The 26,368-nt window shown below is 42.7% G+C and overlaps 1 protein-coding gene across 1 annotated transcript in view; it reads left to right on the top strand.

The window, feature by feature from the left end:
- esrrd (estrogen-related receptor delta) overlaps positions 1–25,583 on the top strand; it is an 83,750-nt gene extending 58,167 nt beyond the window's left edge. Inside the window, exon 7 of the mRNA XM_039770107.1 lies at positions 25,328–25,583. Coding sequence (XP_039626041.1) covers positions 25,328–25,572 — 245 coding nt within the window. The 3' untranslated portion in view covers positions 25,573–25,583. The remainder of the gene's footprint in view (positions 1–25,327) is intronic.
- The last annotated feature ends 785 nt before the right edge of the window (positions 25,584–26,368 follow it).

The raw sequence follows: 26,368 nt of genomic DNA, 5'->3' as shown, positions 1-26,368 counted from the left end.
ACGTCCCACAATTATGGTCTAAGTTGGTTTGAGAAAAGAAGGAAGGATACAATTTTGAGCTGTCTTATACACAAATTATAAATCTTCTTAAGTGCCTAATATTTCATAATTTCATAAAGTTTTGATTTATTTATTTCAAGAGTTAACCTGGCCTATAGTTATGAATGTGAAATGTGTGTGGCAAAAAGTTTGTGTAAACCTGACCAGCACCATTTCTGGTTGCACATCCCATTTCAAAACTATGGGCATTAGTATGGAGTTAGTCTTTGTAGATATAACATCCTCCAGTCTTCTGGGAAAAATTTCCATAAGTTTTTGAAGAGCGTCTATGAGAATTTCTGCCCGTTCAGCCAAAGGAGTATTTGTGAGGTCAGGTACTAATGTTGGGTTAGAAGACCTGGGCTCACAATTGGCATTCCAATTCATCCCAAAGATGTTCAGTAGGGTTTACGTCAAGATTCTATGCAGGCCACTCGACTTCCTCCATGTCTTTGTACACTTGGGCATAGTCACACTGGAACAGATAAAGGTCTACCCCAAACTATTGCCACAAAGCTGGAAGTACACAGTTGTCTAAAATGTTTTGTTATTGTGTAGCATTAACAGTACCCTTCAGTCCAACCAAGGGGCAAAGCCCAAACCCTGAAAGGCATCCCCAGACCATTAGCCCTCCTCTTTCAAATTTTACAGTAGGCACTAGGCAGTCCACAATGTAACATTCTCCTGGCATCTGCAAAACACATATTGGACCATCAGACTGCCAGATGATGAAGTGTGATTCCTCACTCCAGAGTACACATTACCACTGCTCCAGAGTCCATTGGCAGACACTTGGCATTGCACATGGTGATTTTAGGCTTGTGTGCAGCTGCTTGGCCAAGAAAACCGATTCCATGAAGCTCCTGGTGCTCAGTTCTTGTGCTGATTTTCCTTCGAGAGGCAGTTTTGAACTCTGTTGTGTGGGATGCAACACAGAATAGGTGATTTGTATGTGCTGGGTGCTTCATCACTTGGCAGCCCAACTTTGTGAGTTTCCATGGGTCACCACTTCATGGCTGAGCTATTGTTACTCCCTGACACATCCACCACATAATAATAGCACTAATCTTAAAAATTAAGACATTTTATGTACTGACGTGTGGCAAAGGTGGCATCCTATGACAGTGCCACGTTTAAAGTCAGTACGACTTATTCTACTGCCAATGGAGATTTGCATGTCTATGTGCTTGACTTTATCCATCCATCTATCCATTATCCAACCTGCTATATCCTAACTACAGGGTTACGGGGGTCTGCTGGAGCCAATTCCAACCAACAATGGGCGCAAGGCAAGAAATAAACCCTGGGCAGGGCACACACACACACACACATCAGGGAAAATTTAAGAGTGCCAATACACCTAACCTGCATGTCTTTGGACTGTGGGAGGAAACGCACAAAGACATGGGGAGAACATGCAGACTGCACGCAGGGAGGACTTGGGAAGCGAACCCGGGTCTCCTAACTGCGAGGCAGCAGCGCTACCCACTGCGCCACAGTGCCACCCATGCTTGACTTTATGCACCTGCTAATAATGAAACTGAACTTGATAATTCTGTGGGTCTCCACGTACTTTTGACCATTTAGTGATCTATTTGCTACACACTAACAACAACAACAACCTATTTCTTGTATAGCTCAAAAATCACACAAGGAACGCCTCAATGGGCCTGTTTTTTGACTCTCTAAGAAGACAAGAAAAAATTCCCAAAAAAAGTGTAGGAAAAAAATGAACTTCCCTTACAGGCATGCATTGTGTTTGTGAAATATCTGTATGAGTTTAAGTCGATAATTATCTATACTTGGTATGTCTGTGGTCACCATGGTCAAGTTTCGACCTTGATCAGACAGTTTATCTTGTTGGTTTCTGGGAGTAAATATGGCCGCCTCCTCCTATCCTCTCAGTTTGTGCCAAAGAAAAGCACTGAGCATTGATTGACTTTTGTAAAGGAGTGTTGTTGGTTTATTAGTTCATCAGAATCATGGTGTGGACTTTTCTTCAAGGTTCTCTCATGTGCTTAACACTTGCCCAACTATTTTTGAAGTTCTACATTCATTCATTAACACTCTGGCATGGTAAAACCGTCGCTTCATGTGGTACAGAAAGCCTCCTATGGAGTGCGGCCACTGAGACACCTTCAGCCCATAAAAAGAGAGTCGCTGATCTTCTTTGGTACAAACAGCGGGTAGGGTGGCCATGTTTACTCAGAAAACAACTAAAGAAACTAACTGATCAAGGCTGACACATCGTGTTTCCACAAGTGTGTGGGGAAAGCTGTGTGGACAACCCAAACAAGATAATCACAAAAGTGAGGATGATGATTTGACTCGCTCTTGTAGCATACAACCTCAGCTCAATCTACCCATTTTCAAACCTGCTTCTCCATAGAAGGGTCGTAGAGAGGCTGAAGCTTGTCCCAGCAAGCATCGTGCACAAGTCCTGGTCAGCCAATTGCAGGTTGAACTCACATAAACACACGCACACATATGCTCACCGTCCAATTTATTAGGTAAACCCTGCTAGGTTTTTCTTCAGAACTGCTGTAATTCTTCATGGCATCGATTCAACAAGGTGCTAGAAACATTCCTCAAGGGTTGTGGTGCATATTGACATGACAGCATCATGCAGTTGCTGCAGATTTGTCCGATGCACATTCTTGATATGAATCTCCCATTCCACCACATCCCAAAGGTGTTCTTTTGGACTATCTGGTGACTATGGAGGCCATTTGAGTCCAGTGAACTCATTGTCATGTTCAAGAAACCAGTTTGAGATGATTTGAGCTTTGTGAAAAGATGTGTTATCCTGCTGAAAGCAGCCATCAGAAGATGGGGACACTGCGGTCATAAAGGGATGGATATGGTCAGCAACAATACTCGGGTAGGCTGTGACATTTAAACGATGCTCATTTGGTACTAAGAGGGTTAAAGTGTGCCAAGAAAATACCCCCCACACCATTACACCAACATCACCACCAGCCTGAACCGTTGATATAAGGCAGGATGGGTCCATGCTTTCTTGTTGCTGATGCCATATTCTGACCCTACCATCTGAATGTTGCAGCAGAAATTGAGACTCATCAGACCAGACAACGTTTATCCAATCTTTGATTGTCCCGATTTTGCTGAGCCCGTGTGAATTGTGGCCTCAGTTGCCTGTTCTTAGCTGACAGAGTGACACCCGCTGTGGTCTCCTGCTGCTTCAAGGTTTGACGTGTTGTGTGTTCAGAGATGCTCTTCTGCATACATCAGTTGTAATAAGTGGTTATTTGAGTTACTGTTGCCTTTCTATCAGCTTGACCCAGTCTGGCCATTCTACGCAGATCTTTGGCATCAACAAATCATTTTTGCCCAGAGAACTGCCACTCACTGGATATTTTTCCTTTTTCAGACCATTCTCTGTAAACCCTTGAGATGGCTGTGTATGAAAATCCCAGTAGATCAGACCAGCCTGCCTGGCACCAATAACCATGCCACGCTCAAAGTCACTTCAATCACCTTATTTCTCCATTCTGATGCTCGGTTTGAACTTCAGCAGGTCATCTTGACAATGTCTACCGGCCCGAAAAGCATTGAGTTGCAGCCATGTGATTGGCCGATTAGATATTTGTGTTAACAAGCCATTGAACAGGTGTACCTAATAAAGTGGCCAGTGACTGTACATCGGAGTCGATTTAGCATCGCCAATGCCCCTTACCAGCTTATCCTTGGGCTGTGGGAGGAAGCGAAGCACCAACAGGGACACCGAGAGAACATGCAGGCTCCACACAGAGAACACCCAGGGACATGAAGCCCGATCTCCTCCTTTGTGAGGAAACAGCGCTACCACTGAGCCGCCATGCCACCCTACAACCCCATATGTTGATCACTATTAAATGATTTCATTCATGCATTTAACCTAGATAAAAAATGGGGAATAATTTAAAAAACAAAACATGCAAAAGACAGCAAAAGGTGTAAAGTTAACCAAATTGTGGTTTTAAAGGCTAACAAAAATAATAAATATATTGTTTACATATTTATAATAAAATAATACATAAAGATCACTAACAATGCACAACACATTCGTACAATGACTATTTAAACATACTGTATATTTTCTGGATTATGTGTTACAACTTTAATATCAGATCAGTGTACAGGCATAAAAATTAGGCTGAACAATAGGAATTAAAGAAAACAGTTTTGTTTTTGACTGTCCCTCTCTTTGCGCTGCCGTGAAGGCCCCCCATTTGCACTCTGCCCATGTCGCCCTGCTCAGACTTAATTAACGGTCCTCAGTAGTCTCCAGGGTTCTGTGGCAAAGACATCATTCTTCCCGTCTTCCTTCTGGCACAACATGCAGCAAGTCTTTTAAAAGGCAGTTAAGGACTAGGGGATAAGCAGCAGGCATTGGCAGCTGTCAGCCCCTGAGAAAGCTAGCAGGTCTCGAGTATTGGCAAGCGCCTTGAAGAGCCTCATCTGGAGACCACGCGCTGAGCTCTGCACTGCTTAGCCTCGGCCCGTATGTGCAAATCATTCCCTCTGAATGAGAGCTCCTCAAGAACCGAGATGGCCAGATATGCCTCATTTAAAAGTGATAACTGAGGAGTGCTCTGCAGCCTTTGGTCACATGTGTGTAACAGTGTAGCATGAAGAACGGTAAAAAGTCAATATATGAGAACACAGTGTGTGCTAAAAAGTAAACTGCCCATCTCACACATGATGAACTACTGGTGGTCAGTCGCAACCCACAATGTCTGACTAAGAAGCATAAAGTAGCAGGAGGACCCCTTGTGTTGGTCGCGCAGACACTGTGAGCAAAGCACTTGCTCCTTTTCTCAGACCCCTCTTTTTTTTGCACAGCACCACCTCATTACTCTACCCGACTGCAGTTCAAATCCCATCCTCGTCACCAAGTTTACTGCTGTGGACTCACACCACAAAGCATCTCAGTCCGCAGGTTTGCACTGTGGTGGACTACAGGTGGTCAGCCATGAACCCACAACATCTATCTCAGAAGCAGTCTTCAAATAGTGTGGGCTTATGGAGAATTACTTGAATGAGCTGCGTAGATACCTCTCTCTCTCTCTCTCACTCTATCTGTCTCATTCTTTCTGTCTCTATCACTCCATCTCTCTCTGTCTCCTTCTCTCTCTCTCTCTCTCCCTCTCTCTCCCTCTCTCTCTCTCTCTTTCTCTCCCCCTCTCTCTCTCTCTCACTCTATCTCTCTCCTTCTCTCTGTCTCTATCTCTCCCTCTCTCTCTCCCTCACTCTAGCTCTCTCTCCCACTCTATCTCTCTCTCTCTCCCTCTCTCTCACTCTATCTCTCTCCTTCTCTCCTCTCTCTCCCTCTCTCTCCTCTCTCACTCACTGTATCTCTCTCTCTCACTCTCTCTCTCTCTCTCTCTCCCGCTCTCTCTCACTCTGTCTCTCTCCCTCTCTCTCTCTCTCTCCCCCTCTCTCTATCTCTCTCTCTCCCTCTATCTCTCTCACTCACTGTATCTCTCTCTCTCCATCTCTCTCTCTGTCTCCCTCTCTCTCCCTCTCTCTCTCTCTCTCTCTAAGCCCACACTTTTTTGCACACCACCACCACAACTCTCTTCCCATCCACAGTTCAAATCCCATCCTTGTCACCAAGTGAACTGCTGTGGACGTACACCACAAAGCATCTCAGTTCATAGATTTGCACTGTGGTGGACTACCAATTGTCAGCTATGAACCCACAACGTCTGTCTCAGAAGCAGTCTTCTAATAGCGTGAGCTTGTAGATAACATTTCTGAACACTGCGATGTCCACTTCCTAGAAACATCAGCTGATATCTTTCTCTCTCCCTCAGCCCACACATTTTCTGTGCCACACTGGCACTGCACTCCTGGCGTGTAGATTAGACCCTCGTCACCAGGTGTATTGCTGTGGAGTCACACAACAAAGTATCTTAGTTTGCATGTTTGCACTGTGGTGAGCTACTGGTGGCCAGCCACAAAACCACAACGTCTGACTCAGAAGTGGTCTCCTTACAGTGTGAACTGATAGGGCATATGGTGGCATCATCTAATAAGTAGAGAAATTTGAAAGTGGGCACTGATCCCATCACCAAATTCATACCACCATGTCTTTATGGACCTTGCTTTGTGCACTGGGGCATAGTTAGTGCACAGTGGAAAAGAAAAGGGCCTTCCCCAAATTGTTTCCACAAAGTTGGAAATATAGCGTTGTCCAAAATGCCTTGGTAAGCTGAAGCATTAATTTTGCCCTTCACTGGAAGTAAGGGGCCTAGCTGAAACCCTGAAAAGCAGCCCCACACCATTATCCCTCTTCCAGCAAACTTCACAGTTGGCACAATGCAGCCAGGCAGGTAACGTTCTCCTGTCATCTACCAACCCCAGACTCGTTCAGCTGATTGCCAAACAGAGAAGTGTGATTCGTCACTCCATAGAACGTGTTTCTACCGCTCCACAGTCCAATGGTGGTGTGCTTTACACCACTCCATCTGATGCTTGGCATTGGAAATGATGATTTGAGGCTTGCATGCAGCTGCTCAGCCATGGAAATCCATTCCATGAAGTTCCCACCGCACAGTTTTTGTGCTTAAATCAGTGCCAGTGGAAGAAGTTTGGAACTGTTCAGCTATGGAATCAACAAAGTGTTGGCGACTTTTACATGCCGTGCACTTTAGCCGTCGTTGACCCCGTTCTGTGACTTTACGTGGTCTTCCGCTTCGTGGCTGAGTTGCTTTTGTTCCAAAACGCTTCCACTTTCCAATAATACAGCTGACCGTGGAATATCCAGCAGGAATGACTTATTGCAAAGGTGGCATCTTATCACAGTACCAAGCTTGAAATCACTGAGCTCTTCAGAACGACCCAAATGTTAGTAAATTGAGACTGCGTGGCGAGGTGCTTGATTTTATACACCTGTGGCAAAAGGATTGATTGGAACAGTGGAATTCAATAATTAAGAGGTGTGTCCCAATACGTTTGTACATATAGCGTATGATAACTACATATATATATATATATATATATATATATATATATATATATATATATATATATATATAAAATCCAACGTCTGTCTGTCTGCCCACTTTTCACGAGAGAACTACTTAACGGATTTACATCGGGTTTTTTTCTATAATGTGCTTGAACATTCCACTTGATTTTGCGACTTCTCTCATCGCACTAAGAATCATACTTCACTTGCAGGAGCCATATATACACGCTAATCTGTGACAGAGGCTGCAGATCGAGGGGAGGAGGAAACGTGACGTCAGTATTGGGGAGCCGGGCAGGGCCCTCTTCACTGTCCTGTTTCACTATTACTTGGGCAGAGCTGCAGAGGACAGTTAGTGTATGTATAAAATCCAACGTCTGTACGTCTGTCCGCTTTTCACGCGAAAACTACTTAACGGATTTAGATTGGGTTTTTTCTATAATTTGCTTGAACATTCCATTGATTTTGCAACTTCTCTCATTGCACTAAGTATCGTAGTTCACTTGCTGTGCCGATTTATTTGCATGAATCTGAGAGAGAGATGCTGTGTACCGAGGGGAGGGGAGAGGAGGGGGCGGGGCCCTCCTCACTCACGCGCCAGCCTCCGTTTGAGTCGCTCTACCTCTCGCCATGTGTTGGAGCGCATCTTGCCTCTGCTTTGCTAGCGATACCTGTTTGTTCAGCAGACATTATCATCTACAGATTGTTAAGGAGTAACGTTTGACATTTTTGAGGGAGAGATCAGAGCTACGTGTGTTTTAGAGGGTAACTGCTCATTGGCAGAGATATCACGGCCATGTGCTCTTCTCCCCACGTGGGGGACATTCTCCCATCCGAGCTGAATACGATCAGATACAGTGGCAACGTCTGATGTTGGAGTGTACCTACCTTAAGCTTGACCAGAATTACATTTTAAAATTTTTTAATTGATTTTTAATGTCTTTCCTGTTTCACTACTACATACGTGAAGCCACAGGGGACAGGTAGCATATAATATGAACAACAATCCACCAACCACACATAAGAACTTCTGGTTTAGATAATGAAACCAAGAAGCCCTTCCTGTACTCAAAGAGTTTTGGAAATCTGAAACAAGCTAGAACTGGGAGACCCCAACTTGGGACATCTCAGCTGTTAGCCTCACCAATAAGCTTGATGGCCTGAATGGTCTCCTCTTGTATGTCAAAATTCTGATGTCCTTTTGTAAACTGTATCTGGTACTTGTGATGATAGATAGATAGATAGATAGATAGATAGATAGATAGATAGATAGATAGATAGATAGATAGATAGATAGATAGATAGATAGATAGATAGAAGGAGGCATTATATGATAGATAGATAGATAGATAGATAGATAGATAGATAGATAGATAGATAGATAGATAGATAGATAAGGAGGAAAGGCACTATATGATAGATAGATAGATAGATAGATAGATAGATAGATAAGGAGGAAAGGCACTATATGATAGACAGACAGATAGATAGATAGATAGATAAAGAGGAAAAGCCCAGATAGATAGATAGATAGATAGATAGAAAGGCACAATATGATAGATAGATAGATAGATAGATAGATAGATAGATAGATAGATAAGGAGGAAAGGCACTATATGATAGATAGATAGATAGATAGATAGATAGATAGATAGATAGATAGATAGATAGATAGATAGATAGATAGATAGATAGATAAGGAGGAAAGGCATTATATGATAGATAGATAGATAGATAGATAGATAGATAGATAGATAGATAGATAGATAGATAGATAGGAAAGGCATTATATGATAGATAGATAGATAGATAGATAGATAGATAGATAGATAGATAGATAGATAGATAGATAGATAAGGAGGAAAGGCACTATATGATAGATAGATAGATAGATAGATAGATAGATAGATAGATAGATAGATAGATAGATAGATAGATAGATAGATAGATAAGGAGGAAAGGCACTATATGATAGATAGATAGATAGATAGATAGATAGATAGATAGATAGATAGATAGATAGATAGATAGATAGATAGATAGATAGATAGATAGATAGATAGATAGATAGATAGATAGATACTATATAATATAGACAGAAAATTAAAGGCACTATATAATAGATATGCAGTGCTAGTTAAAAAATGCAAGGTGGAGAGTGTGAGGCAGGTATAACAGACAGTATAACTTTGTATAATGTTAACATTTAATTAAAGAGTCGCATAGTGTGGGGTCTCCTCAGTCTGTTCGTGGAGCAGGATGGTGTCAGCAGTCTGTCACTGAAGCTGCTCCTCTGTCTGGAGATGATCCTGTTCAGTGGATGCAGTGGATTCTCCATGACTGACAGGAGCCTGCTCAGCGCCCGTCGCTCTGCCATGGATGTCAAACTGTTCAGCTCCATGCCTACAATAAAGCCTGCCTTCCTCACCAGTTTGTCCAGGTGTGAGGTGTCCTTCTTCTTTATGCTGCCTCCCCAGCACACCACCGCGTATAAGAGGGCGCTTGCCACAGCCGTCTGATAGACCTTCTGCAGCATCTTACAACTACTGTACAGCTATGGAAGAAGCTGTACAGAGTAAAACAAAAAAGATTACGAGTTAACATAAGTGACAGACGGTGTGACTTCTGTCCCACGGAAATTAAGATATTAAACAGAGAGTGGCCACCTTCTAGAATTTACCTCGCTCCGATGTTACGAGTCATCATGAGGGTCTGACTCTCATTGATTCTGCGAGATTAAACCCTGAAAGCCTGACAGCGTGGCGAGACGTCAGCCCGATGTCTGTGCCGCACAGCGTTCTCTCTTCCTCTTGCCTTTAATGTGCTGTTAAAAGGAAACTGAATTGCTCCTCTGGGTGCCTGTGCAGGCCATCAAGATGACAGATTAGTAATAAGGCATTGATTTTGTAATTAAAAGGGGATCAATTCACTTGACCGATGGGGGAATGAGAAATGCTGAAATGAAATACGGCTCAGGCTTCACAGGTGTGCCCACATCTGAAAAGGGTCTTATTCATTAAAACAATTAGGATACAAAACACAGTTTACTTTGAATTAAATCCATACATTCAGTCACATCAGAATGCTGAGGGCCTATGAAAGTCTCAGATGAACAGGGCTTAATAACTTTTACAGAAACTACTGTTGGGTGGCACTCAGTAAAACAAAGGAGAAATAAGGTATAAATAAACTGCATACAATTTAAAGCCAAGAATTAAGTGCATTTCAAGATTGCCTAAAGTACAATGTATGTTCTAAATGGGTAAAAACACAAAAACTAGAAACTTCATACTCATTAAATACAACTCAGGGTCATAGTCAGTGCCTGGCAGAACTGGGCACAAGGCAGGAAACAAACCTGGACAGTATGCCATTACAGGCTTTACCCACACAGAGTCATTATGGGATCTCCAGATCTTAAGGGATGTAACAGAAAAGGGCACGCAGATGCCTGGGGAAACGGGCAGAGTACCCTCTGTGCCACTTGGGCAAAAACTAGCATTATAAAAAATAACAGAATGAATTTTTATGTAGGTGACACAGCAATAGGACCAGAGCCCTGTGTTCAGTCCTATGCCAGCTCTTTGTCCATGTGAAGAAAAATGAACTGCTTGCCAGCTACTTATGGTTAATAGCTGACAAAGCCATTTTAGTTATCCATACAGGTGTCTGTCATAAGACGGTGCAGTAAGATGACCGAGGACAACTTCCAGTTTCTTTAGGATCTGTTTGACACAGGAAAGATGACCTTTCCTTCTTTAGGGGTCTATCGGACAAGTAAAAAAAAAAAAGAAGAACAGAAGGTCCATTAGCGTAATAAAATAAAATACTTAAGTAAACGATATTATGCTTTTTGATTAAGTAAGGGGAAGGAGGAGGAAGAAGAAATTATAAAAAGCCAATCGAAAAATTAAACTTTGCTCTTCTGCCTTGCAACACAGAAACCAGGGGCCTCATGTATAAACGGTGCGTATGCACAGAAATGTTGCGTAAGAACTTTTCCACGTTCAAATCGCGATGTATAAAACCTACACTTGGCGTAAAGCCACACACTTTTCCACGGTACCTCATGCCTTGTCGTACGCAAGTTCTCGGTTTTTGCAAACTGGCGGCACCCAGCGTCAAAGCAATGGTACTGTTCTTGTGTGATTACTCATTATTTTCATGACGCGGCTTTATAAATACACGAAACTAACCGCATATTGTTTATTAGTGTAATGCATCTGATTGTAATTAACTTGTAACAATATAATGGTAGAGGAACAGCCATAGTATTCCAAATACCATAACTGCTTTAGCGTTGTTACTCTCACTTCTTCTTCTACTTCTTCTTCTTCTTCTTCTTTCAGCTCCTCTTGTTAGGAGTTGCCACAGCGGATCATCTTTTTCAATATTTCTCTCACTGCACCACTCAGAGTATTTATATCACTGTATCTGAGTGTGAATCACAGCAGCAGCTGATCAGAAAGAGAATTATCGGTATACAGCTTCAAGGACACGCTGTCTCAGCCACTGCAAAATGTTTTAAAGCCTTTCCTGTACGGACCTCGCGGTTCAGAAACAGAAACGATATCATTTATAAGGTGAAATTCAGCAAAATATGTTTATTAAATTATACAGATAAAACTTTAACTTCATTTAAATAATCTATATTCTTCACTGGGAGTGTCGTTAAGGATAGAATAATTAAACATGTACTACGAAGATATTTCAATGTTCTTTAAGCGTTTTGAAGAATCGGTGCTAAGCTTACTGATGGCTTAACGTCTATTACAGAGCTGATTGTATGGCGATCGGTTACTTGGGGAAAGAAAAGCACTGACTGCAGTGGGGCTACGCCAATATATATTGAATATAAAACAGAAAGAGAAATAACAACACAGCTAAAAACACAGCGACAAATTTCGCAAAAGTTAAATGCTTGTGTCATGAGCACGAGGCGGCTATGCAGCCATCCACTGTGCATAAGCTACCTTACTGACGGGGCGAAGGAGCCACCGATTCTTCCTCTGCCCAGTGCCACCACAAGCCTAGAGCCGCCCCTGATTGTACTGCTGCAATAAATTATTTCATCAAGTGAAACACATGTTTAATAACGTGCTTTAACTCCTATCATCATGAAAATGATATCACGTATACATCTCAGTATTTTAGTTATTCAGAGAACTGTAATATCACAATGTAATGGATTCTGTGTCCAGTTGGAGGAAGAGAGCCGGTTTAAAAGCAAGTAGTGATTCACACACATAGAGCACATAGAGAAGATCAAATACAAAACAAAGCATTTAACGTGCTACTTTAATTACGATGTGATTTGAGAAACTGGTTAATTAAACGATTTTAAGATGAAGTTTATGATGTTCTACTTTAATGACAAAATAAACTACGTGATTAAAGTGGAAATGTCGAGATTGAAGTTGACATTTCGTGCTTTTTCCCACTGTGTGCCTTTTTCTCTGTACCCTAATAAGCTTTCATATGACACTCAGACAGTGGGCTTACAACTCTTCTTTTCACGCACTTTGATATGTGACTTCTTTTTATTTCCGGCACTGTGCGATTTGTGAATGTGAGCTTTCAAGTTTCTCCAACACGCTATGTCACTCGATCAACTTCATTTTGTTGATTATACCACGGTTTATTTGAACAAATAGTATGTTTTTCATTTGCCTTCACTTGGTATTCGCTGAAATTCTTATATTTTCCCGTGCTTTTCCCATTGTCTTTTCAGAGAAGGCTGCGCTTAAGGGCGATTTATATTGATTTGCATATTCAAATAGGCGTAATTCTGGGAGGATTTGGGCGTTACATAATGCGCGTGCACGAGCGTTAGTTTTCACGCTGATCGGGATTTATGTAGCGAAAGAACGTGGAAGTTGGAGTACGCACAGATTCCTGCATCTGGATTTTTCTGTGCGTAAGCACATTTCAGCTTTTGTGCTTACTCCATGTTATAGTGCGAGTTCTACGCACGGCGTTATACATGAGGCCCCAGGTACTCATCTGTGACTGAATAAAAATCGAATTGATTAAACTATTCCTGTCTTCCTCGGGGGGTTTCTTCCATATCCACAATGCCTTTGTGTGTTCTCGCTGTCTCTGAGTGGGTGTCCTCCACCATTTTCTTTTCCCATTTGTCACAGATGTGTTTATTAAGATAACTGGTCCCACGTGAGTAAAGTGTAAGTGCAAGTTCCACATCCAGGGTTTGATCCCTGCTTGTGCCCAGTGGTACCAGTATAGGCTCCAGCTCCCTGGGACCCTGAACTGGGTTAAGCAGGTCTGAGAACATTCTTTTATAATCCACTAGGTGTGTTACTCATCTAAGATGGGTTGAAATGTAAATATCCAACGCAGACCTCAGCGTTAATATTCGCAGTGCGCCATCCATCCATTATCCAACCCGCTAAATCCTAACTACAGGGTCACAGGAGCCAATCCCAGCCAACACAGGGCGCAAGGCAGGAAGCAAACCCTGGGCAGGTCACCAGCCCACCGCTGGGCACACAAAAACACACAACACACACTAGGATCGCCAATGCACCTAACCTGCATGTCTTTGGACTGTGGGAGGAAGCCAGAGCGCCCGGAGGAAACCCACGTAGACACAGGAAGAACATGCAAACTCCACGCAGGGAGGACCCGGGAAGCGAACCCGGGTCTCTTAACTGCGAGGCAGCAGCGATACCACTGCACCACCGTGCCATCCTTGCAGTGCGCAATGCAATGTTATATGCCATTTGATATGGGATTCATAAAGGCAGTGTTAATGTTTGTGATGCACCACCTGTTGGAATGATAAATTGTAAGCATTTTATTACTAAAATTGTTTGTGATGCACCATTTTTTGGAATGACAGAGATCTAGCAAATGGACGGACACACAGACAGACACATATGCTTTTATTAAGATGGATTCATTGGCTGAACCAGCTTGGTCAGTTTAAAGGGGGCGGGAAGTCAGAAATTCACAGAAATGGAGGCTTTATATGGATGACATGAAAGTTCTTCAAAGACAATGACTAAGATCAGAAATCAGGATAGTTTCCTGAAGTTGGTCAGTCAGTCATTTACTAACCCGCTTAGTCCTGAATGTGGTCATGGGGGCTCTGCTCAGAGCCTATCCCAGCCAGCATAGGGCGCAAGGCAGGAACAAACCCTGGACAGGGTGCCAGTCCATTGCAGGGCAAACGCACACACACAACAAGCACAAAACCAGGGCCTATTTAGGATTAGCATGTAACAGCCGGACTGGCAACTACACCACCAAGACTTGTGGCCTAGCAACCTAAGGGGCATCAGACTCAGACAAACCATACTTCTTCCAACAACTTGCCCAATCGGCAATCAAAAATGAGCAAAAGGACAAACAGTATGTGAAATAATAATGTGAATATATATATTAATGAAAAAGAAGTGAAACAAAATGCCAAACATTATCAAATATCTCACCTCTCCCCTACCCTAACACAAGTTTACGTAACCTTAGGGTTATTTTGGACCAGTCCCTGACGCTTGATGAATATGTGGGATCGGTCAGCCGCTCGTGTTTCTTTCATAAACTAAGAAATGCTGTTTCAAAATCAGAATTGGAGACGCTTGTTCATTCTGTTATTTCCTCACGGCTTGATTACTGTAATGCTCTCTTTACGAGTTTGAGCAAGTCCTCTCTCTCACGTCTTCAGTTAGTCCACAATGCAGCTGCCAGGCTCCTAACTCGCGCTAGCCGGAGTCAGCATATCAGCCCCATTTTGCACACACTGCACTGGCTCCAAGTGTTTTATAGAATTCATTTTAAAGTTTTATATGTATCTCAACTGTATATATATTCTGTTATAAACATTAAATAAAACCAAAACCACAGTAGTAACAATAACACGTGCCACTAGTTGTATGTTGTGTAAGCAGGGGAGCAGACTGCCGAGCTCCTGAAGGGAATCCATCCGACTCATTTAGTCCACATTATCAAGGACCACGTAATAATAACAATAAAAAAAAAATCAATGGCAAAATAGTGGGAGAGTTGTTCAGCCCCGAGCAGCAGTCAATATATCGACGGGCCTGTCTAGCAATCTGTCTTAGAAAGTCATAAATTGATCCCCACTGTCTCCTAATATTAGGCTGATTTCCCACGCCTCGATAGCTTGGTCAAAGCAGATGTCAGAAGTTTAACCTACCATCGTATTCTCAAACCCTCGTAATCCAGCTCAGGGTTGTGACAGGACAGAATTCAGCCCCCATATCATCAGGCATGAGGCAGAAACCAGTCTCGAGGCCCACTCACACACACACACACACACACACACACACAGAGGGACCATCAGCCTAACTTGCACATGTCGGGGTGTGTGGGAGGATAACCGGAGTCCCCAGGTGGGAAAAACCCATAGTGACAAGATGAGGACATGCCAACTCCACCCAGACAGCAGTCGGGTACGGGATCTTAGCAGCAGTGTCGCTAACCACTGTGCCAACTTGCTGTCCTGTGATAACTGTATCTTTTTAAAATGTAATATTCACCTGACTTCAATATACAGCATAGTGCAGTCCTTAAAACTGTGATGGAGTCACATCAGAGTCTTCCTATTTGTATGCAGATTTCCCTAACATTAACATTAACTTACTCCGTGATCACGTCTGTCAGACTTTTGCTAATCATTAACATGGCGTTCAAGTTCACACAGCTTTCAATTCACAAAAAAAAATAATCAGTCAACCAATGGGAGTACCTGGTGTGTCTCGATTGGCTTCGGGTCGTTCTGATACGCTGACGGTGGCCTCATTTTCTGACACACACAGACCTCTGGTCCGAGAATAAAACTCAAGTGAAAGGGGGCCATGGACGTGAACAATAAAAGATCTGTATTATTAAATAAAGAAAAACATGAAAAATATCGAGCTAATAAAATAATACATGAAGTTTGTGTTATATGAAACCACCAGTAATGGCGCACTGCACGTTATATACTTGACTTTCATAGTTCATAGTCTTCATATTCATTCTCTGTACGTTTAGCATTCGTTTGCTCAGAAGTTGATGCGCTTGCTGCTTCCTGAGCAGCTCTTCTTGTCTCCACCCTAGTTTTGTTGATCTTTTTGCGATAAAACTGATTAAGTCGGTGTTTGTGTTGCAATTACTTAGTACGTTTTCTTTAATTTTTCACTTAAGTTGGCACTTAAGTCTTCAATCTGCCACAAGAATGATTTAAGATATGAAGAGGTAGGGGAAGTGATGGCAAAAGTGGTAGAGATGAGAACAGTGCCCAATACGCATGTGCTGCTTCAGAGAGTTGATTCTACAATAAAATAAGATAAAAATAAAAAGAGGAATAACATTGGAGGTCAATCATCACCCTGAAAGTGGACAGTAGACGTCTCGTAGTATATGTGTACCAAATTTCAGGTCAATGGGTCAAACGGTTTGTGAGCTGCAGGTGATCTAAAATCCTGGGCAGACAAACGAACAGCCACGGTAGTGTATTATATGAGAAGATAAATATGAAAAGAAATAAAGTAATCAAAGTAAAAATATGCAAGCCAAGTGAATCAGAACACAGAAATATTTACATAACTTCTTTATATTCCACGCCAATTGTGGATGGCCGTCAGCCTTTCCTCGAAGAGAAGTGTCTGTTATCCAGACTGCAGTGTCTTCGTACCTGGAGACCGGTGATGTATGATTTGATGTTGTTGTCTGAATAAATCCAAACTGTATTATGGGATATTATCTACTGTTGAATTCTGCTCCATACTTGTAATACTTCTATTTTTATAATGTATTGAAGATTTGTTCTGTTCTGTGTATTGCATTGTATTGTATTGTCCCCCTTCTTTTTGACACCCACTGCACGCCCTACCTGGAACGGGGTCACTCTTTGAACTGCCTTTCCCAAGGTTTCTTCCATTTATTCCCTACACGTTTTTTTTTTTTTTTTTTCTTGTCTCCTTGGAGAGTCAAGGCTGGGGGCTTTTTCTTGTCTCCTTGTGTGATTTTGGGCTATACAAGGCTGGGGCTGTCAAGGAGGCAGGTCCTCCCTGCCTGTTAAAGCCCATTGTGACACTTCTTGTGTGATTTTGGGCTATACAAAAAAATAAATTGTATTGTATTGTATGTTGGAACATCATAATGTCGTTGGTAATGCATCAGATCAGTTAAGAAGTACCTTTTAACTCCTTACACCTGTCTACCAGCCATCTGTGCGTGTTGTTGCCTCGTATTGTTGAAGGTTTTGCACAGAAGCTCTTAACACGTCTATGACATCCTGTAGTTTTTGAAACACATGCAGAGAGACTTTTTGTCTTTTCAGTGCTTGTTTAAGCGCCTCATCAGGGTCTATTATGTAAAGATCGGCGTAGGCTGGATGTGACCCTCACACACGGGTATACTCTATCAATATAATGAGAAACTTGATTATGAATTGTGAACACTTAAGCCCCGTGTCCTGGGAGATTATCAAGAGAGGCTCCCAAAAAGAGAAGGAGTTGTTGATCCCTCTGAAGTGTTCTAAATAGTTTCTTGTGTCAGTTGCTGTCAAAGTCATAATGTCTTTTATTCATTCTGGTAGTCCATTTAGAGCAAGCTGAACAATTTCCAGTATTAAAAAGTGCGGCCCACAGTGAACACATCACTGATGTAACCGTCCTACATGATGCTCTTCAACCTGACATCGATCTAAGGCTGTAGATCTGTAGAAGCAATGCTGGCATATGGATGGAAGTTGTGAGAATGTGACAGTCTCCTCGGTTTGTCGGCTGATGTTTTTCTGCCATTGTTGTTGGGAGACAAAGTCAGAGAGGTGAGATTGCGTTGGTTTGGACATGTGCAGAGGAGAGATGCTGGGTATATGGGGAGAAAGATGCTAAGGATAGAGCTGCCAGGGAAGAGGAAAAGACGAAGGCTTAAGTGAAGGTTTATGGATGTGGTGAGAGAGGACGTGCAGGTGATGGGTATGACAGAACAAGATGGAGAGGACAGGAAGATATGGAAGAAGATGATCTGCCGTGGCAACCTCTAACAGGAGCAGCCGAAAGAAGAAGAAGAAGTCGTTAATACATTCTGTATCGTGGAGTGTGTCTGGTATGCTGATGAGCCACAGTATTAGCCAGCCACACAGTTCTTCTGTATTCAGACTTACCTATCACTTTTCATTGTGCCTCACCATCTTTTTGTTTTATTCTCACTGCTGTGTTTGGCTTGATGCTCAGCAAATCTCACAAGTTGGGTTCCTCTACATGCCATCATCACGGTGTTTAGCACTGTATTTTGCGATCATGACAATGACTTTAGTGTAAGGAGAGAAGCACAGGTCAATTTACGTGGGAATTTTGTTTTTTTTTTTCTCACTTGTGCAATTCTTTATCCCATACTTCACACACAGCAGATGGTGCTGTTGTTCTTCATCTTCCTATGAGAGGCCAATGCACTTCATGCTCAGCAGATGTCACCAATGTTCTTTCCTTTCTGTCTTATCAGCCTCTGGATCAGTTTGCCACAAAAAGATGATATCTTTGCAGAGATTGTTGTTGCCTATTTTTCTTGCTTCACCGGGGTGTTTCATGTCCTAAGCTTTCAATTAAGACCAAGATGAAGGTTTTAGAACAAGTGGTTTGCGAGTAAAATGTAACAAAAAGACAGTCCTTAGCATTTTTTATATGCAGTGGATATGCAGTGTAATAAACTCAAGAGGAGACAGCACAAAGGTTTGGGGTTTTCCGGCCCCGTATATTGTAGACGATCCACAATAAATCAAAAGAAAAGCAGGTCAAAAATATAAACTAAACAGTTCATATGCGATGCCGAAACATGGCGTCGGCGGCCATTTTATGAGGGAGGAGCCGGAAGTGGAGGAATGCTGGGAAGGAACCGTGAGGGATGCTGGGATCGATGACGTCAGGACAAGATGGCAGAGGAAGGGCGGAAGTAACGTACTGCGGACAAAGCCGACTTATGGCGGCGGAGCGTCTTTTTTTCTGAAAGAAAGCACAGGGAGAAAGTTAGTACCCCGCCATTCCCTGCCGGCGAATGTCTTCCCAGGTGTGTTAAAATCCGTCCGCGGTCTCCTACTCGCGCGTGCATGACAGCAGCTATAAAGATTGAATAGCTAAGTAAACCAATCTCCTTGCAGCCACTCACAGTTCAGAAAAATATATTAGCTATAAACTGCCTAAAAACACCTCAAGTTCAGAATCAAACAGTTTTGAGGTAAAAAACGGCAAGCCAAAATAACACAGACAGAACACGCGCACTACACACACTGCACGAATCGAACGGCACAGTGCATGCCATGTAGCAGCGCTAACTTCTCTTCGGCCAGGTGATTGCTGCTCAGCGCAAGGCCGGCAAACAACTGACTAGACACAGACTCGTTCTTCACGCATCCAGAATCCCTTTGACACGGGAGCACCAGACTGCTGGCTTCTTTTTCATAAAGTGGAGAAGCACGGAGTTCTTTGATGACTTTTTAAAATTTAGCTGAAAACCAAGACGCAGAATCAGAACCTGGTGCAGTGTAGCGATCTTGTGTTTGATGCTCTCCTTTCTTTTTTTTAGGTGCGTTCACATTTAATGTGCGAAGCACCTATTGCAGTAGCCATATCAGTCTGTCTGTCTGTCTGTTCACATGAAGCAACTCGGACCCCTCATGGATCAAATTAATTGAAACAAAGCACACGTAGTCTAAAAGGAAATTTGTTAAGACGATTCAATTTTTATTGCGATATCTTGAACAGGTCGCAGTGTGCTCAGTTTTAAAATTTCCCTTTGAAAAGCATTGGCGAATTGGCAGACTCATCAGTCTTAATACAAAACAAACGTTCTGTGTGTCTTCAACTACAAATGAGTTCACCGTTTCAGTTTTATCTCGAGAATGGTTACACCAACTTGTATATTTTCCCCTTTTTCGCCTACGATAGATGCTACTGACGGCAAACAGATCCTCAACACAAGTTAATGAAAAACCAGCAGGCTGCATGCGCTGGGTAGGAAGTCGCATTCACTGCCGGCTGCTTGTGCGCGTGTGAAATGGCAGTCCTTTTATCAGCAAGTCAAGTGAGGCACACGCAAAAAATGCTGTATGCATCGTCCTTCTTTCTGGTAACAGTAATCCCTCTTCGATCGCGGGGGGTTCTGGAATGCAACATTCGACTGCAATTAATTGTTTAAGATCTAACTTTAACTCATATAGTATATTTTTTTAAAAGAAAACACATTTTTAATCCGAGTTTTGTACAATAACAAAATGCATAAAATAACACCCCGATTTTACATTGCCACCAGAAACAAACTTGCCTATTTTCCCTGTGGCAGACAACGTGTTAAAATGCATCTAGATATTCTATTTCTGCTGTGTAATTTCCTATGATGGTGGGATTTCTAGAAGAGATATTGACTAGGCCGGTGCTGGTGACTTTCTGGTCCGGTTTCCAAACTCTGTCATGGAGTGCAGTACAGTGCAGTTGGGGGGCTGTTAAGGTGAAGTTGCAAGGGGCCAAAGAAATTTTACAAAATAAGTCTAAAAAATTATCAAAAAAATATTACGTATACAGTGATCCCTCCTCGATCGCGGGGGTTGCATTTCAGAACCCCCTGCGCAAGGTGAAAATCCACAAAGTAAAAACCATATGTTTAAATGGTTATTTTTATATGTTTTAAGCCCTTATAAACTCTCCCACACTATTATAAACATTTCCCGCACAGTTAAACAGCATAAACCCTTTATATTCTCTTAGATATTAGGTAAGATTCGTTGAAATTATGTATGTAAACACACTGTTTATATACTACGCACAAACATGCCTTTTAATACATCATTGAGTTTTATTTAATACGTAAAACAGTTTTAAACACATTGTAATTGATTAGGTAATATAAAAATAAATGAAAAATCTACAACGTGTAAATACATAAAATCTAAATGTTATTTGAAAGATATCGAGCGTCTCCAATATCACATATGTTACAGCCATTACGATAGACAAGCCACCAGCAATAAATACGTACAATGCAAGAAAAATTGTATAAAATGTGTGTACAGTTACACCAAACGTACGTACATGTACTAAGTGCGTAGAAAATTAGTTATGGGAACTCACCAACAATGACACAATGACTTGTCCGATAACGATGAGTCTAATTTTAACAAAGGAGAGCGTTACAGCTCTTCTAAAGGAGCCTCTTTAGGTGACTGTGTAGCACCACCATCGTCATCTGGAGTTTCTTCTTCCACTGAAGGCGTACTAGGTGATGTTTTGCGGGTAAGGAGCATCGTGATGGGCAGTTGCTGGCGCTGCTTTTTCATTTGTGTAAGGAGGTTTTTATACACTTCCGTGGCGCAGTCAAGAGCATTTTTAAATTGCAAAGAACGAATCATTTGCGTGTCCCATTCTTCAACCAATGTCTGGAGATCTTCTGCCATTCGCAAAATGGTTGCGAGATGCTCGAGAGTTAGGCTGGCGTCTTCTTCTTCCTGTGCTGGGTAATCTTGTTCTTCTTCGCTCCCTTCCTTCAGCATATCCAATACTTTTACCTTTTTGGAAATTGTTAGCATCTTCCGTTGGCGCTTGGGCACGGCCCCAGAAGCAGTAGCAGGAGCAGATCGTTTTGTAGACATAATGAAGGGCTTGACTACTATATGCACAGAGAATGTGTTGAATCTGAATGAGCGAGATGAGATGCCGGCTAACACAAACCGAAATTGAATTCTGTGCTCTCCATCATAGAGCCATCAGCACCCAGGAACTTAACCGCATGCTCTGATTGGGTAGCTTCTCAGCCATGGCGTCCCTTGTATGAAATCAACTGGGCAAACCAACTGATGTACAACCAATGTACCAGAAATAAAAAGACCCATTGTCCGCAGAAATTGGCGAACCAGTGAAAAATCCGCAATATATATTTAAATATGCTTACATATAAAATCCGCAATAGAGTGAAGCCGCGAAAGTCGAAGCGCGATATAGCAAGGGATTATTGAAGTTAAATGACCTTACTAACCGTAAAAGTATAAAATGCAAGTAAGGAAAAGGGTTATCGACATATAAATGAAAAATCCTGCGTCATGCAAGCTGATGTGCACAGAGCAAATAAATATTTAGTCATTGCTGCTTACTACTTATCTGCACAATATAAAGATTCACTATTTCAATTTACTAGGGTGGCCAGATGTCCAGGTGACGGAGACAGTCCAGATTTTCTGGCAACACGTCACAATAAATAACTGAAGAATATCAAAATGCCCTGATGAATCTGATTCTCACCTTCAAAGCCCTACATAACTGCCTCACTCAGCTCCTAGCTCCTTACACTCCTTGTCGCTCTCTCAGGTCCTCACATAGTAATCTCCTTAATCTCCCTCCACACACCAGACACCTCATTCTGGGTGGCAGCTCCTTCAGTGTTACGGACCCTCAACTCTGGAACTCTCTTCCTCAGTCTCTCTGAGATCGCTCCTCTTTCTCCACCTTTAAATCTCAACTCAAAACTTTCCTCTTCGGCGAGCTTTTATCTTCTGTATGATTTTGTTTTTCCCCTCTGTATGTAAAGCGACCTTGGGTTTGTGAATGCTGCTTTATAAATGCAACTTATTATTGTTATTATTATTATTTTTGGTCTTAACAAGCTGCCCACCTAATGAAGCACTGCTCCACCAAAACAAATAATATATTTAAAACAGTAAGGGGAACCAATCAAAATCCCAGATCACAGTTTCATATAATATACAGGTACATTATAAAATAGAGAAACAACAAGCATAAAGAGTTGGGGTCTCCTCCCCGTATACTTGACAAAATTTAAGCAAAAAGGTAATAATGTGTCCTAACAGACAAAACAGAATTACAGAGGTTCATGCAGTCACACACACCCAGTGCACCCAGTGGTATAGAGAGCACTGCAAGACCAATTGGCACAGCCCTCAACCAGAACCAGCCTGCTGGCCCTAAACAAAGACCATTTCACATAAGGCAAAAGCAACGTTTATCTAGCTGAGTAGTTACATTAAGTGTAGGATGGAAAATTGGAAAAAATGTGTAACCTCCATAGCGTTAGATGAGAGCGTCACCTGAGCTGTAAAAAAAAAATGCTAAAAGCGTTAGTCCTGAGTGTCACTCGGCAATGGTATAGCCCAGGGGTCCTCAATCCCAGTCCTGGAGAGCCGCAGTGGCTGCAGGTTTTTGTTCTGACCTGGTTGCTTAATTAGAAAGCAATTCTTGCCAATAAAGCACTAACAAGCTATGAAATTAAATTAACTCTGCTATGTCAGGTCATTCTCATATCCTAGATTTTCTTTCCCTTTCTATCATGCAAACGATTTGAAGGCTAAAATGGACGAGTAATTCTCAGCCCTTCACTTTTTTCTCTTCATTTTTCTTCCAAGTATTTAATTAAACTCAATAGTGCAGATAAATACACACAGGTGTAAATGTAAATAAGCTAAATGGAGAAATGCTGCTCTCTCTTGTCATTTGCATGTTATTGATAATAAGGAGGGGCGGCACGGTGGCGCAGTGGTAGCGCTGCTGCCTCGCAGTTAGGAGACCCGGGTTCGCTTCCCGGGTCCTCCCTGCGTGGAGTTTGCATGTTCTCCCGTGTCTGCGTGGGTTTCCTCCGGTGCTCGGTTTCCTCCCACAATCCAAAGACATGCAGGTTAGGTGGATTGGCGATTCTAAATTGGCCCTAGTGTGTGCTTGGTGTGTGGGTGTGTTTGTGTGTGTCCTGCGGTGGGTTGGCACCCTGCCCAGGATTGGTTCCTGCCTTGTGCCCTGTGTTGCCTGGGATTGGCTCCAGCAGACCCCCGTGACCCTGTATTCGGATTCAGCGGGTTAGAAAATGGATGGATGGATGGATGATAATAAGGAGAAATTCAAATAGCTGTTTAAGACAAAATTAAGCAATAAGGGCTCAAAATCACTAAAGTGAAGCAGAAGTGTTACTTTAGCAATAAGTGCTTTTTATTAAGCAACTGGGTTGGAGCAAAAACCTGCAGCCACTGCGGCTCTCCAGGACCGTGATTGAGGACCCCTGGTATAGACACATCTGGTGTAAGAGGTTTACTTGGACTTTAAAAGTGCCAACAGTGTTAGTGCCGAGTGTTAGCCTGGCAACGGTATAGGCGTATCCTGCACAAACATCAGGCCAGATCATTACCCAGGCAATGGTACAGGCCTGTCTTGTGCAAGCATCAGACCTGAGTGTTACCCGGGCAATGGTATAGATGTGTCATGCCCAAGCATCAGGCCCGAGTGTTACCCAGGCAATGGTATAGGTGTGGTGTGTGCAAGCATCAGGCCTGCACGTTGTCCAGGCAACGGTATAGGCTTGTCTTGTGCAAGCATCAGGTCCAAGCGTTACCTGGGCAACAGTATAGGCATGTCCTGCCCAAGCATCAGGCCTGACCATTACCCAGGCAATGGTATAGATGTGTCTCGATAGACATCAGGCCCGAGTGTTACCCAGGCAACGGTATAGGCATGTCCTGTCCTAGCATCAGGCCTGAGCATTACCCGGGCAACGGTATAGGCATGTCCTGCCCAAGCATCAGGCCTGAGTGTTAAACAGGCAACGTTATAGGCATGTCCTGCCCAAGCATCAGGCCCGAGCGTTACCAGGCAACAGTATAGGCGTGTTTTGTGCAAGCATCCTAGGCGTGTCCTGCCCAAGCATCAGGCCCGAGTGTTACCCAGGCAACAGTATAGGCGTGTCCTGCCCAAGAATCAGGCCTGAGCATTACCTGGGCAACGGTATAGGCGTATGCTGCCCAAGCATCCGGCCCAAGCATTACCCAGGCAACAGTATAGATGTGTCTTGTGTAAGCATCAGGCCGGAGCGTTACCGAGGCAACAGTGTGGATGCTTCTTCTCCAAGCCTCATAAGAAACGCCCCTCATCAGCAGTGATGATGAAGTGAATTCGTCTTCAAGTGATGTGAAATTGAAAGTGATTCTGAGAAACCGAAAGTGACATTTGTGTCACCTGCATATGTGCAGTGTGCTGTTCATTTTATTATTATTATTTTTCATCATTATTACTATTATTTGTATCATCGTTATACTTTCTGCACTTCTGACTTTGTGGTTTTAGTGTTTTGCACGTTTTACAGTACAAAGATGAGATTTAATAAAAATGGCATTTTTTAAGCACAAAAATGCAACTCTTTTTACAAGTTTTTTTGAGAAAAAATGTAACACTAAGAAGGTTAAGAAGGAAACGCTGAGCATTGATATAAACATTTTAATAATACGTTAAATTACTGAGGGAAGTTTACTTGGTGTGGTAGACACGCCACTGTTAGTGACACTGATCTTTTCCTCCTCTTCAGATTCCGGACATATTGAAAACATGGAAGCAGTCCAACAGCTCCAGGACCATCTCCATGAAGCTCTACAAGACTATGAAGCCCACCAGCATCCCCAAGACCCTCACCGGACAGGCAAGCTGCTAATGACCCTGCCATTACTGAGGCAATCTGCCAGCCGGGCCACACAGACTTTTTTGCGTCTGCAAACGGAGGGCAGGGTGCCCATGCACAAACTTTTTCTGGAGATGCTGGAGGTTAACATGTGAAGGGCAATCAGAAATGGCGCGTGCTACGCGTCAGAAAAGGACAATAAAGACAAGGCTGCCTTTCTGTGCAGAGCTGTGGTAGATGGTGCTCCCATGTTTAGAGGGCTTTCTGATAATGTGACAGTTAGGTTGGTGTTTAATGTAGACAGAGCACAGTGTGTAGTGTCTTCACTCTGACTTCCTATTCAAGACACTTCCATTTTGTTTTTCCAGAGTCAGTACTTAGTAACTAATTTGTTTCTGTAAAGCACATGAGTGATTGTTTTAGGCTGATCCCAAACTTAGATAGGCTTATTTGGAGAAGAAACCCCAAGAGGAGCATTGGAGTCATCCTCCTTAGGTATCTCCAGCATTGTGTGTGTGTGTGTGTGTGTGTGTGCCAGACCACTAGAGGTGAAGTCACCCTGGCTTTAATCTGAAGTTGTGATGTGAGAATGAGAATGAAGCTACGGCCTGCTGGTGTGTTAGTCATGGCCCTCAGAATTGGGAGTATGGGGAATGTGAAGGCATGACGGTCATTTGTCCCTTCCCTTCCCCAGGGCCAGCCTCGGATTTTCTCTCTTGGAGGATGCACAGTGACTATAAAAAATATTCCTTATTATTATTATTATACAACATGGAATCTCAGTGGATTGAATTTCCATTTTGTTGACACAGGTCATTACAAGATGGCTGTTTAATGTCAAAGTGAAAACAGAAAGGGGCCTAAATTAATTACAAATACAGCTCACAAGATAATTGATCTTATAAGTATTCACCCCCTTTAATATGACACCCCTAAATCCTCACTGGTGCA

Source organism: Polypterus senegalus, chromosome 11 (genome assembly GCF_016835505.1).
Source record: "Polypterus senegalus isolate Bchr_013 chromosome 11, ASM1683550v1, whole genome shotgun sequence".
Classification (NCBI taxonomy): Eukaryota; Metazoa; Chordata; class Cladistia; order Polypteriformes; family Polypteridae; genus Polypterus; species Polypterus senegalus.
The sequence above is the reverse complement of the archived record's forward strand: the minus strand, read 5'-3'. Positions and strand labels throughout refer to the sequence as shown.